Source organism: Glandiceps talaboti, chromosome 6, assembly GCF_964340395.1.
Source record: "Glandiceps talaboti chromosome 6, keGlaTala1.1, whole genome shotgun sequence".
In the NCBI taxonomy this organism is placed as follows: Eukaryota; Metazoa; Hemichordata; class Enteropneusta; family Spengelidae; genus Glandiceps; species Glandiceps talaboti.
The window spans coordinates 24,302,620-24,315,591 of record NC_135554.1 but is presented as its reverse complement, the minus strand read 5'-3'; the positions used below and the strand labels follow the sequence as shown (position 1 = coordinate 24,315,591).

The window sequence follows — 12,972 nt, the reverse complement described above, 5'->3', positions numbered from 1 at the left end:
TAATGAAGGTCATAAAACAACATATACAGTGACAATAACAAATATGGCCTTCCATGGAACTGTTTCCCTTGATATTCTAAAAGTAGTTTATGGACTTACCTGCTGTAAAATGATTTCAGCCTCTTCATCAGTTTTGCCTGGAAATTTGATTCTCATATCACTTAGTGCAACACAGGTTTTCTTGGTCATTTCTTCTTCTCTTTCTTTCACTGCTGCTGTGATGAAAGCTTCATCCTAACAAACAAAAACAAAACATACTGTAAGACACGAATTTTCCAGATTTGGCACTGGCAATTAAATTATTGAAATCATTTAAACTCTAAAAATGTCAATAGTTCTCAAAAGCATTGCTAACATATGTGAAATTCAATTTGTCTATGTAACTCAGAAACTCATCAAAGTAAATGTGTATGACTGATTCATTACAAAACACAAGTCATGTCTTGTTTAGATCAAAGACAGACAGACAGACAGACAGACAGACAGACAGACAGACAGACAGACAGACAGACACACACACACACACACACACACACACACACACAGTCAGTCAGCCAGCCAGCCAGCCAGCAAGACAGAGTCAGCCAAACAGAGACAGCCATACATACATACAAACAAACAGACAGACAGACAGACAGACAGACAGACACAGACAGTCAGTCAGTCATACAGTCAAACTGACATACAGACAGACAGACAGTCAGCCGGGCACTGCAGGCAGTCAACCAATATACAGACAGACAGTCAGTCAGCAAGACAGTCACTCAGTCAGTCATTCAGTCTGTCAGACAGAGAGACAATAAATACAAAACATTTTGCACTCACCACAACTGGATTAATTGACCCAACAGGTGTTATTCTTGATGATAATGGTCTGGTCAATGACCTTGACCTTACTCCAGACTGAGGTCGTGTTGATGGTCTCTGTGCTGACACTGGTCGACCCTTCCTCCCCACAGTTCCTTGTGCGCGAGAATTTGACCGTCCTCGGTTATCTCGTGGTGAGTCTGGTGGTGACAGTTCTGAGGCTTCATCACCCATAGAATCAGCAGCACTTGGCATACATGATAAGGGTTTAGGTCCCCTAGGTACAAGTTTACCATCTCTGAATTCTGCACCATCTAACTCACATTGCTGTAACATGTCTAGAATTTCATCTTCCTGTCAAGTAAACAATAGAATGCCAAATGGCATTGAAGCATGACTGACTTTACTGTTAAGTCTATGTCCATACTATCCTGTGCACTTTTTACTATATGATTTTTCTTGATTTTATCTGAGAATGGATGAGTTTTCTTGAAAAAGTAAAAGTTCAACACTTTTATTTCCTAGGTACAATACTACATTAAAGACAAAACCTACTCACCCTGAGTTGTCTAAATGTCCTTGTAACTTCCCTTTGTAATGAAGCAGCTCGTCCAGACAAAAACAATTGAAACGCATCAGCTAAAAGGCCTGTATATTTTTCAATACTAAACTTATCAGCTGGTGGAAAAATTCTTCTGAAACGTCCCATATTGCGATTTTCGTATTCTTCACGTGCGTTTTCTCTCCTCACTTGTGCAAGTCTTTCCTTCAATTCCTCTTTCCTTTTCTCAACAATAATTTTCTTCTTGTCCAATTCCTAACAGTGAAGAGAGGTGAAAACAGATGTTGAATATTTTGATAAGTATCATAGTTTATCCTATAACTGTCATTTTAACCTGATTTACAATCATGGCATTACCATGAATTCACAAGAATACACATGTTGCTCTAACTGTACTATATTTTTCATAAATTTATTGATTTATTTTAAAAAAAACACCTCATTTTTACAGTGTAATAAAATTAATAACAAATGCGGTTGGGAAATATTACAATTTGGCTGCCAGACACTTTCTTTTTTCTTTTTTTTTACTTTTCTATGTAGTGCTAGCTGAAGTAACTGTATGTATGACTGCCTTGTAATCAAGCAATGAAAAAAATCACAAATTGTTGACAACCAAGTATCTTTTACCCCTACTATTTACATAAGGACATCAAGAGATGGTATTACACCACCATAATTGACTATCAATACTACTAGCCTAAGTAATTCAGCTAACAGGTACTGAGCATTGAACTATTATCAGTAGTAGCTTGGTAAATTTTGCAATGGTCAAACACTAACAAATAAGTCTAAAGATTTACAGTGATGGGGGGTGTATAAATTATACTTAGCAACAGTGAATGAGTGAACTATCTTTATGGCAATCTGTGTGTATATATAATCGCACTTTTGTTTCTGCTGCAGCAATGTACATTGTACATATTTGCTATCTTTAGTTATAAAAATTATATATCTGAAAATTTATGTATTTCTATGATTAACTTGTGTGTCAACTTACAATTACGTACTACTACAACTTAACATAAGTGTAATTTCATATATTTTTATCTTTTAAATCATTACAAAAACACAGGACACACAATATTTCTGATATTGTGTTTGTTTTAAACTGTCTGTCTCTTCTTGTATATCCTTATCATTAACAGTTTGATTTAAAAAGGAACACCGCTCCAGGAAACAGAGACATTCTGGAGAGTCACATCATGATTTTACAAATTACATCACCTACAATTACTTACGATTTCAGAGAAACATCATGTTGATCTTGTGCCTTCATAGGGTATCTTTGCTATGGGTTATTGCATCATGGGAGTCAACAGAAATAATGTATTCAATGGTTGCACACTGAATATTCATGACTCCAGAGTGCTTAATCCTTTGCGTAAAACATCTCTCATGAATATTCATTATGCCACCATAAATATATCATCTCTGCCTACTCCCATCATGCAATGGCTCATAGCAAAGATACCCTATAAAGGCACAAGATCAACTTGATGTTTCTCTGAAATCACAAGTACCTAGGGTAATTGTAGGTGATGTAAAATAATGAAATTCCTCTCTAGAACCCACTTTCTGAAAATGCCTGTATTTCCTGGAGTGTCATTCCCCTGTAACTATAAATATAGTTATCATATTACCATGGATTGACATTTACACTATAATATACTATCCAAATAGAGCTAAAGAGAAAAAAAGAATAATATCTATCATTCTAAACACTGCCACCATTACCTACATAATAACATTAATTTACCATTACGTACATAGAGCCAAAAAGAACAAGTCTTCTACATTTGAAGATATAGTCCCCGAACACTATTTAAAAGAATTTAAATATTATTGGTCCAATCATTCTAAATACTAGATACATGCATTTGACAGGACGATAATACTTTTTATCTATTTTCACATTCATACATAAGTACTTTTTCCTACTGATCCTCTTAGCAATACACTCCTTGCCCAACATGTGGACAATCTTAGCCCAGAGACTTAGCTATCTGAATCTCTACATACTGGCTTGGTGAACGATATTTTCAAGCCAGATAGCTAAGTCTCTAGGCTAGTGTTCAATATGTGAACACTGAAATTACTGCATAACAAACCATAATTATAGATCAGGAACAGAAATAGATGACAGGTGAATTTTTAAAAATGATAATCTGTAATTTTAGGCAGGACTACAAACGCTAGAAACACACAATAATTAACAAGAATAGTTAAGGTTATACAGTCAAGTAGGTTTTCTCATACCTTGAAAGGATATCCAAGCGACTATGAGTAAAAAATAAAAAAATAAGTATTTTTTCAAAAAGTCCAAAGAAAATCATATCCTTTAGAGATTCGGAACAATATTATATGTATGCGAGAGATGCCTGTACATCAAACAAAACAGTTTAATACAAACTAATTTGTCATTTGAATTCCACGGCAAAACTCTTCCTTTACCAGACTTAAAGGCAAGTGAAAGTTGTTACTCTAAATCCATTGTAAGTTTTGTAAGTTTCATGTCAGTAATTCTTAACTTGTTTTTTTAAAACTGTCCACACGTGGGGTGCGTGAGTGTACTTTTATTTGCAATAACACAAATGAACATGGTGGAACACTGTTAGCACGAAAAACAACACAATGCGTGAATTATTGCATACATATATAACCCTGTGAATACTGCATTGACCCAGGGGTCTCTGTTTTGTGTGAACACAGTTTATGTTAGGAAAAACAAAACATTGAGTTACTTACAGTGAGTTCTGTTTCTGATCGTCTTGTTGGTCGCAGCAACCGTTTCTGTGATTCTAGTTTTTGTGCTGCCATTCCTTTCCGTTTATCTGATGGCTTCATGTTAAGTAATCTAAATGTATCTTCTAGAAGGCCACCCTTTATCTCTTGGTCTATCTTTTGATCTGTACCAAAACTGGGTGATCTGTTTATCTATAATATTAGTGAAGACACACACAGGCATATATAAGAAACAAAATATGTTGAGTGTATGATTCATTTTTGTAAATGTTGTGTACTTATGTTTATTAAGCTGACATAAAAATCATGATCTTAAAAGAGTGTAGAGAGAGAGAGAGAGAGAGAGAGAGAGAGAGAGAGAGAGAGAGAGAGAGAGAGAGAGAGAGAGAGAGAGAGAGAGAGAGAGAGAGAGAGAGAAAGAGAGAGAGAGAGAGAGAGAGAGAGAGAAGAGAGAGAGAGAGAGAGAGAGAGAGAGAGAGAGAGAGAGAGAGAGAGAGAGAGAGAGAGAGAGAGAGAGAGAGAGAGAGAGAGCAAATGCATGAGTGTACATATGTAATGTATCTATAATGTGTGTATATACCGTATGTTGTATACATGGATGCATGCAATGTACGCATGTATGTAATAGAAGTCATGATTGTTGTTTACCTCCAGTAACCATGGTTTCATTTTCCTGTCCAGTAGTACATCAAATCCCAGTATTTCAAAGCATACACTGTCACTACCTGGAGGTTGTCCTGGTCTACACATACGATATGCATGTAAGACATGGGGTTCTGCTACAACCATGGTTTTAATGATTAAATCCTGTATGGAGAAAGACAAACACATCAATACATCAAATCTGTATGCACATATTCTATTAGTGATTACTATATTGGGGTATACTCATCCCTAGGGTTGGTTTACTTCTTACATGTACTGTGACCTGGACAAAAAATTCCTATAGGATTCTCTAGTATAGGATAGTGCTATGGGAAAAAAGAAGTCCTATAGGACTGGTACTGTCAAATAGGATTCCCATGGAAGATATTTGTAAGTGGGATATATGATTTAAAGGCAATGATATGCAATTCTCATGATGGTATATCTTGCTTTGTCAACAGTAAGTATTCCATGATAAGAAATTAAGACATGGTTTTACCTAGGCATTTTCCATCCTTATCTCTGTGAAATGTTCATAGTAGTAAAATAAATATACACCATATATATATATCATTTGAGTACTTAACATATAACCTCTTTAAATCGGGACTGGCCACTGATTAGCTCTGTTCAAGTTGTTATTTGCCAACCCCCAACTCAAATCTTAACTTGCGTCTTTTCTTCCATCTTTTTTTTTTTTTTTGTGATGTATGAATTTCTTTCATTCTTTTCTAGTGATGTAAGTGTATTCCTTTGTATGTGTGTGACGAATAAAAAAAACAACCCATAATAACCTGGGCTTGACCTAGTCACCCTGCACCCGTACCCCTAACCCGACCCAATTCTTCCTCTAAACACTACAAGACACTTACATGTATACTTTTCCACAAAGCTGCAACATCATAATCATTTCTCCTGAGAAAATCATTCAGATATTTTATAGATCTTTTACTTCCACTGTCGACATCATCTGTTTTCTCAAAGTTTTCACTTCTTTTATTGACGGAGTAGTTCGTCAAGTGCATAAACAGTTGGTCCTAAAAAGAAAATTGTCATCAAAAGATTAAAATGAAATCACATCCATCAAGAATTATAGAGACTTAACACTTAAAAATGTGTGAAGAGGAATCTATGTGTACACTGAAGTGAATGAAATCAGGCGGTAATAGTTAGAATGTGATAATGAAAGAGCGCCCTCAGTGGTCAAATACAAGGTTTCTTTTACCCAAATCCATAATGGTGAAGCATGCACTCTATTCCAAGATTGACATGGCATGTAAATGTGTGTGACATGTTAAAGTGGAAATTTCAGTAAATAATTATGAAATAATGCAAAATTTAGAGTAGGATGGACACTTATGAATAAGTCACAATATCTCTGAATGTCTTTGCTATATAGATATACACTATTGCTAAGAACTCAACATAAATGTTTTCCTCTGATGTTAGTTTTTTGACAGATACATGCGTCTGTGATTTACTCAAAACGTTTGATTTGACAAAGTTAAGAAGTTTCAAGGTATGTGTGATCGTGTTTGTATGGGTGTGTGTCATCAGCACAACCCCAAAACCTACCACATTAGTATCTGTCGGATGGCAGTACTTCTCTGTACTTAGTCTGACTAAGCCATCGTTGTACAGAAATATTCTAAGTGGATCACACGATGTAACCAAAACATACACACGTAGATCAAACTTATAGCCTTCTATCATGAACGGTTTGTCTAAATATTCTTGCACTATCATGTGGTCATGCTGTGGTATCTTCTCACCGTTCCTGTACAGGCAAATTCTGGAAAAAAAAGGAAAAGAATGATTAATTTGAGAGTCTGAAAAATAGAGCAAAAGATAATTTTTTGTGTAACTGGATGTCTGAAAACATAATTTGCTCTGAACATGTTAACAATAGATATTACGGCAAAAGAACTAGAGTTTACATTATTCGAGTACCTGATCCAGTGGTGGGGCGAGTGCAACTGCCATAGATTTAATATGGGGAAGGTCTGTGTAATTCACAATGGGGAAAATGTGGTATGAAAACACGATGGGTTTTGAGACCTGTGTAGAGCCCATATTTCAACAGATGCAAATGCAATAGACTCCTAATTGAAGTTTACAAATGCTTGTGATAACAATCCTGTAACCAAATTATGTACAGGAGAATAAACTTCATGCTTATTCTATATCAATTATACATACTGATAGATATAGTAATTGTTTTATGAATTTAACAGCTGAGACACTTTTGGGGCAAATGTCTGTGATATTGTCCTGTTAACTGGAAGTTGTCTCAATAATGGAAAAAAAGAAGACATGTTTGAAAAAATGTGATGAAGAGGGGTACAACAAGTTTTCAAATACATGTATTCAAAGTTCATTTCTTTTACTGTCGCCCATTCATCGCTATGACAACTCAGTATCTAAACACATTGTTGACACTTACCCATTGCCCATGGCACCATTGGCAGGTTTACAAATAAATGTTTTGTGTTTCTTCTTCTTTTTCAGATCTCTGACATAACATTGAAATGAATTGTATTCTGAGGGGAAGATCCATGTACGAGGTGAAAAATTATACTCTTCTGGGTGTGATTTGCCAATTCTACATCATAAACAGAAAGAAATAATTGTATTAAAACTTTCATGCATGAAAATATGTCGCATAATCAGTCTAAAAGTAACTTTAAAATGATGTTACTGACTAGTTAAAGATAAAAAAGAAGTGATTTAAAAAAAATATGCTTTCATACATTTCAATTCACTAATATTGAATCCATATTATTTTTTCCAATGTAATCAATACAAAATACCAAATTCATAAATTTTACATAAAAACTGCACAGACTACAGAAAGTGATAACAATTTTTGATTTATAAATATTTAAGTTGTGTTAAAATTTGTAAATTCAGAACAGCACTGTCAAGATTTTGATGCTTTTTGCATCCTTTGCAAATCGAGAGGGGACGACATGAAAACATTTCTGCTGACCAAAGATTTTGTAAATACTGTATTACACATGATTTGTACTGTATTGAGGACAAGTATCATTTCTTAGCAATTTGTCCGCTTTACAAGGACCTTCGTTATGAATTGTTACCAAGGTGGTTTTGTTTAAACCCTTCCTATGATAAGTTCATTTCACTTTTGAATTCAGATAATATAACTTATGTAAATAATTTAGCTTCATTTATTTATTTTGCAATGAAAAATAGATACTATGAACTGAAAAGTTTGTATTATTGTTTGCTCTTTGGGCCTGTGGCCTTATTGTTCTGACATAAACTGATTGATTGATTGATTGATTGATTGATTGATTGATTGATTTATAAATATCATGTTATCAACATATAATGAAAAGAAATATTCAAAGAAAACTAATAAATTTCAATTTACACTTGTTCAATACTATGATAATATTGAATTAATTAATGTGTCAAAGATAACATCAAATTTATAATTTTAACATAAAAACTGCACAGAGAACAGAAAGTGATAAGAATGTATGATTTATAAACATGTTATCAACAACAAAGCTGTCATATATTTCAATTTACATTACGTCTTGATTAATACTATGGCAACACTGAATCAATACCAGTTTTCAAACGTAATATTAGATAACACTATATTTACAATTTTACAGATATAAAACAAACAAGATAACAGAGATATTTGAACCCAGTATCAACACACATAAAATTACAGAAATTTCAATTCATACTAACATTGCATCAATATTAATTTTCCCTGTAATTATAAGCTAACACCAAATTTATAAATTTTACATAAAAGATTGCACAGAGAACAGAAAGTGATAAAAATTTATGATTTATAACCATCATTTTATCAACAAATAAATGAAATTTTCAAACCAAGCTTTGGTATATTTCAACGGTACTGATACTAACACGGAATCAATATTAATTTTCCCGGCTATGTAATATTAAGACGACACAAAATTTACAATTTTGCATAAAAATTACATAGACAACAGACAGTGATAATAATTAATAATTTATAGATTAATATAATCCCAACATTTCCAATTTTAGAACCACATCCATATGAATTAAACAACACATCAAGAAATACCAATAAATCTTGTATTGCAAACTAATGCAGTGTGAAGATAAATTTTCAATCTACCAATATCTAGAAATCTTTAATCTGCAACTACTATAAATGTGAATTTACTTACAAGTAACACAAGGACATGTTATAAATGTGTTTATACCATTCACAAGCCAAGTTGAACAAAAAAATATGGGAATTTACAAATGTATACACTGGTCGTTCTACATCACGACAACGCATGACTACATCACTAGTTCTGCTGTGTTCGAAATATGTCATTAAAATTGTCATTACTTTCCCCGATTTTTCTTTGATATTACTGGCGCTGGTATAATTATGTTATTTTCCAATATTTTTCTTCAGTCAATCAGAAAATACTTGTAACCTAAAGGTTTGTTATTACTTGTCTTGCGACTCATAGTTACACAGCCCCCTTAGGTTATTCATATTTTCCTAAGCTGAACGAAGAAAAATATTGAGGAATAATATCTCATTATGTCATGCCCTAGCCAAGTTTTATGCCTTCAAACAGAGAATATGGGATATATACTGTTGTCTTTCTATGTCATGACAATGCGTGTCTACATCATTAGTTCTGTAGTGTGCTTGAAATATGAGACAAAACACTGAGAACATGTGTTATTTCCCCATTTTTCTTGATTAAACGTTGGCAGATATACAGCCCGTTTCTTGTTAGTGTTTACTAGCTCTGTTTGATACAACCCCACAGAAACCAGTAAGAAAATGCACATTCTACACATTTAAGATACAAAGATGCCAATTTCTTGCTACATTTTGTCTAAACTAGTAAACGAAATAAGCCATTTAAACATACTGCAACTAGATGCAGACGCGCAGGCACCAATGTTTTGATGTCTGCATTTGATGTTAGACAAAATGTAGCAAGAAACTGTATTCATTTAATCTCGATGATCTCAAGTCAAAGTATAATATGACAGTTTCTGATTGGTTTCTGCATGGTTGTATCAAACAGAGCCTGTAAACATTAACATGAAATGAGCTGTAATCATGGCATTACGAATTCAAAATGCATGCTAAAACTGCTCTATTTATCAATTTTTTTCAACAGTATCTTAGAGATAAATGGGTTAAAGACATTATTGCCTTTTAGTACTATGACATTAACAAGCTTAGGAAACAAAGTACTTAGGCATGTAAAGAGTAGACACAATAGTGGAAACTGTAAAACAGCTGTACAACATTTAAAGAAGTCTATATGTACACTTACTTGGCTAGATTTCTGGCTAGACAGTCTTTCCGACATATTTCTCCCATTCCGGGAAAATGATTGATTCTCTGTAATGAAAGCCAATCTCCTCATTAGGGATAATGAGTTATGGAGTATACAAATATGTTCAGATTACCATCATACATAAGTTACTAACTCACAAAAATATATTATACATCATACAGTCATAAAAAACAATAAAACTTCAATGTACTACTCAAAGTAGAATTTCCGCAATGTATTTGCTACAGATTTAATCTTAAAATTCATTCCAATTTATGTGTCATAGATTTAAAACATGAACGTAAAAATTGTGATGAATTTGGACACACTTAGACAGTCAGTCTTGATCATGGTGAAGCATTTTGATAAGAATTCAAGGCATAGATATATACATCAAATATCATTTCTTTAATGCACCTTCTGTTGCCATGGATACTTGCATTTCAAATCTTGTCTGGCCTGTACTGGGGAAATTTTACGACATCTTAATTATTTTCTATCAATACCTTTCAAGTCTGGATATGTACATTTAACCTGGATTTTTTACTTTAAAACCAAATGTTTGAATCCTATGTTCTCATATTGCGTTATCTTTTAAGTGGAGCCATGACCATTTGATAAGATTATTGTTTTTGTTTGGACCAATATTTTCTATAGCTAAGTGAGATAACTATTATCCACACCAGTGAAAATGCCATGGGTATTGAGAAACTCATCATTGCCAATTCTACAGTTTGAAAATGTCAATCACAAAACCCTGTACACTGGTGAGAAGAACTAGAAGAGTTAGAAGAACCAATGTCTGAGCATACAAATCAGACAGAATAGTGAGTTCTTCAGCTTACTGTGTGTCACTTTTTTCAGATCTTTTTCAGATGAACATAATTTGTGTGTATTTATAAAACAAAGTGTCAGTAAGTATACAAGGGCTTGGTGAACAACATTCACTTCCTGATTATATACTATACCTGGAAAGGCTTAAGGTCCACTATTCTTTCGGAAGATACAAAACTATCACTCCAAAACAGAAAGCTATAAATCAGACAAAAAGACAAATTATTATAAGTAAAGTGAACATGTGGTGCATAAAGTGGGTGCTGTAGATGAGAATGCAATAAACACATCTCTAAGCTTGGGGGTCTATATAGCTTGGTGGCCAAGCACTGAAATGATATCAGTCTGGAACTGTGACGAAATTGTTGTTTAAAAAAAAAATACACTGCATGAAATCATTCACTGGCAGCATGTTTGTACTTCAAATGATCTGACAAGTGTTGATGCAAACAGAGGATACACACCAAATTAAATTTGTGATATTTCCTGAGGTCTTTGACACAATGGTTTTTTCACAGTTTCTCCTCGTGTTTTTATTGGGGGGGGGGGGGGGGGGGGGGGTATGAAGATGTTATAAAAACTATCTGAGTGCCTAATACTAGGTGTCACTTATTCCCAACCTATCCTGACCCCACCCACATTTTGTACTCAGATATTCCCTATTTCTGGTACCAAGATTTTAAAACTATAACAACGACACTGCCTCTCCTACAGATTAATTTTGTTAGGTCCTCCACTAGATGTTAGGAATGTATTGACAGACTACAGTATTACAGTTACTACCACATAACACATTAACTAGAGCGTTTCCATGTGTTACAAGAATTCAAAGCCATAAATACCACTAATAATGTGAAGTTTAATGAGTTTCCCACATTTAAATTTTGTAATTATACTTCTCAAGAAGTATAGTCGTGATAAAAGGAAATTGTGTTGGGACAGGTATTTGTGTTAATTGTTTGTAATAAGAGATGGTGCAATTACACCAGTACTCTAATACTTAGCTCTCTACTCTGGTATATAGCATAGACTACTGGGGGGTAGACTATCCATCACTCTATTTTGCTGTCTATTAAAGTTTAGCCATGCAGAAAAAGGGGCCTTTTTTATTCCATAAAATAATACATGGCACTCTACATTACTCAGATCTCTACTGTATATAGCATAGACTACTGGAGATACTATCCATCACTCTATTTTGCAGTCTTTTAAAGTTTAGCCGTGGAGAAAAAGGGGCCTTTTTTTTATTCAATAAAATAGTGCATGGCAATCCAACAGTCACATCAGAGACTATTGGGAAGGCTATCCATCACTCTATTCTATAGTCTAATTTGAGCCATGGGAAAAAGGAGGAGTCTTTTTTTATTCCATGGTTCATTTTGTACTAATTAAAATTATAGTACATGTATACTGTTTGATAAACCATGAGATCTTTGAATGGGTATTCTGCATCTATGAAAGCTTTCAATATAATGTCTTTAATTTGGTACTATCATTGTATCAACTGTCTATTCTATTCTCTTTTCTTTAATATATATATATACTGTGATATATATGACCTAATGAAAATATGAATTATTAAAATCTATTTCCGTGTTTACTGTGATATTACATTATTCCCTTGTGTAGTAGTATAATCATAATATTATTATTTTCACTATCACTCACTGTCATGTCATACCACTCCCTGAGGCTATTAACATGTAAAGTGTCTAATATGTAAAAACAAAAACTAGAATATACAGTGCCTTGATGATTCTCTGTTGATATTTCATACTCGTCTAGTAGTATTAGATGACAAATTGGTCTGAACTGGCCTCAACACACCATTCAATATATCAATATACCTCTACACATGTAGGGTTAAAGGGGAACACCACTCAAGGAAATAGAGACCGTGGCATTTTCAAAAAACTATCGGTCCCGGAAAGTTATTCATTTTACATCACCGTTAATCACTTGCGATTTAAGAAAAACATCAAGTTGTTCTTGTGTCTTTATAGAGTATGATGTGTTATAAATCAGAAGAGCATATTGGAGGCTATTACAACA

The 12,972-nt window shown here is 33.8% G+C and overlaps 1 protein-coding gene across 1 annotated transcript in view; it reads right to left on the bottom strand.

Moving 5' to 3' along the window:
- The window catches only part of LOC144436177 (tubulin polyglutamylase TTLL7-like), a 41,463-nt gene that overhangs the window by 6,740 nt on the left and 21,751 nt on the right, over positions 1-12,972 (bottom strand). Inside the window, exons 5-14 of the mRNA XM_078124888.1 lie at positions 11,055-11,118; positions 10,084-10,151; positions 7,203-7,361; positions 6,335-6,551; positions 5,632-5,796; positions 4,763-4,921; positions 4,118-4,306; positions 1,367-1,624; positions 826-1,161; positions 100-234 (exon numbers count right to left, since the gene is read on the bottom strand). Of these exons, the coding sequence (XP_077981014.1) occupies positions 100-234; positions 826-1,161; positions 1,367-1,624; positions 4,118-4,306; positions 4,763-4,921; positions 5,632-5,796; positions 6,335-6,551; positions 7,203-7,361; positions 10,084-10,151; positions 11,055-11,118 (1,750 nt within the window). The remainder of the gene's footprint in view (positions 1-99; positions 235-825; positions 1,162-1,366; positions 1,625-4,117; positions 4,307-4,762; positions 4,922-5,631; positions 5,797-6,334; positions 6,552-7,202; positions 7,362-10,083; positions 10,152-11,054; positions 11,119-12,972) is intronic.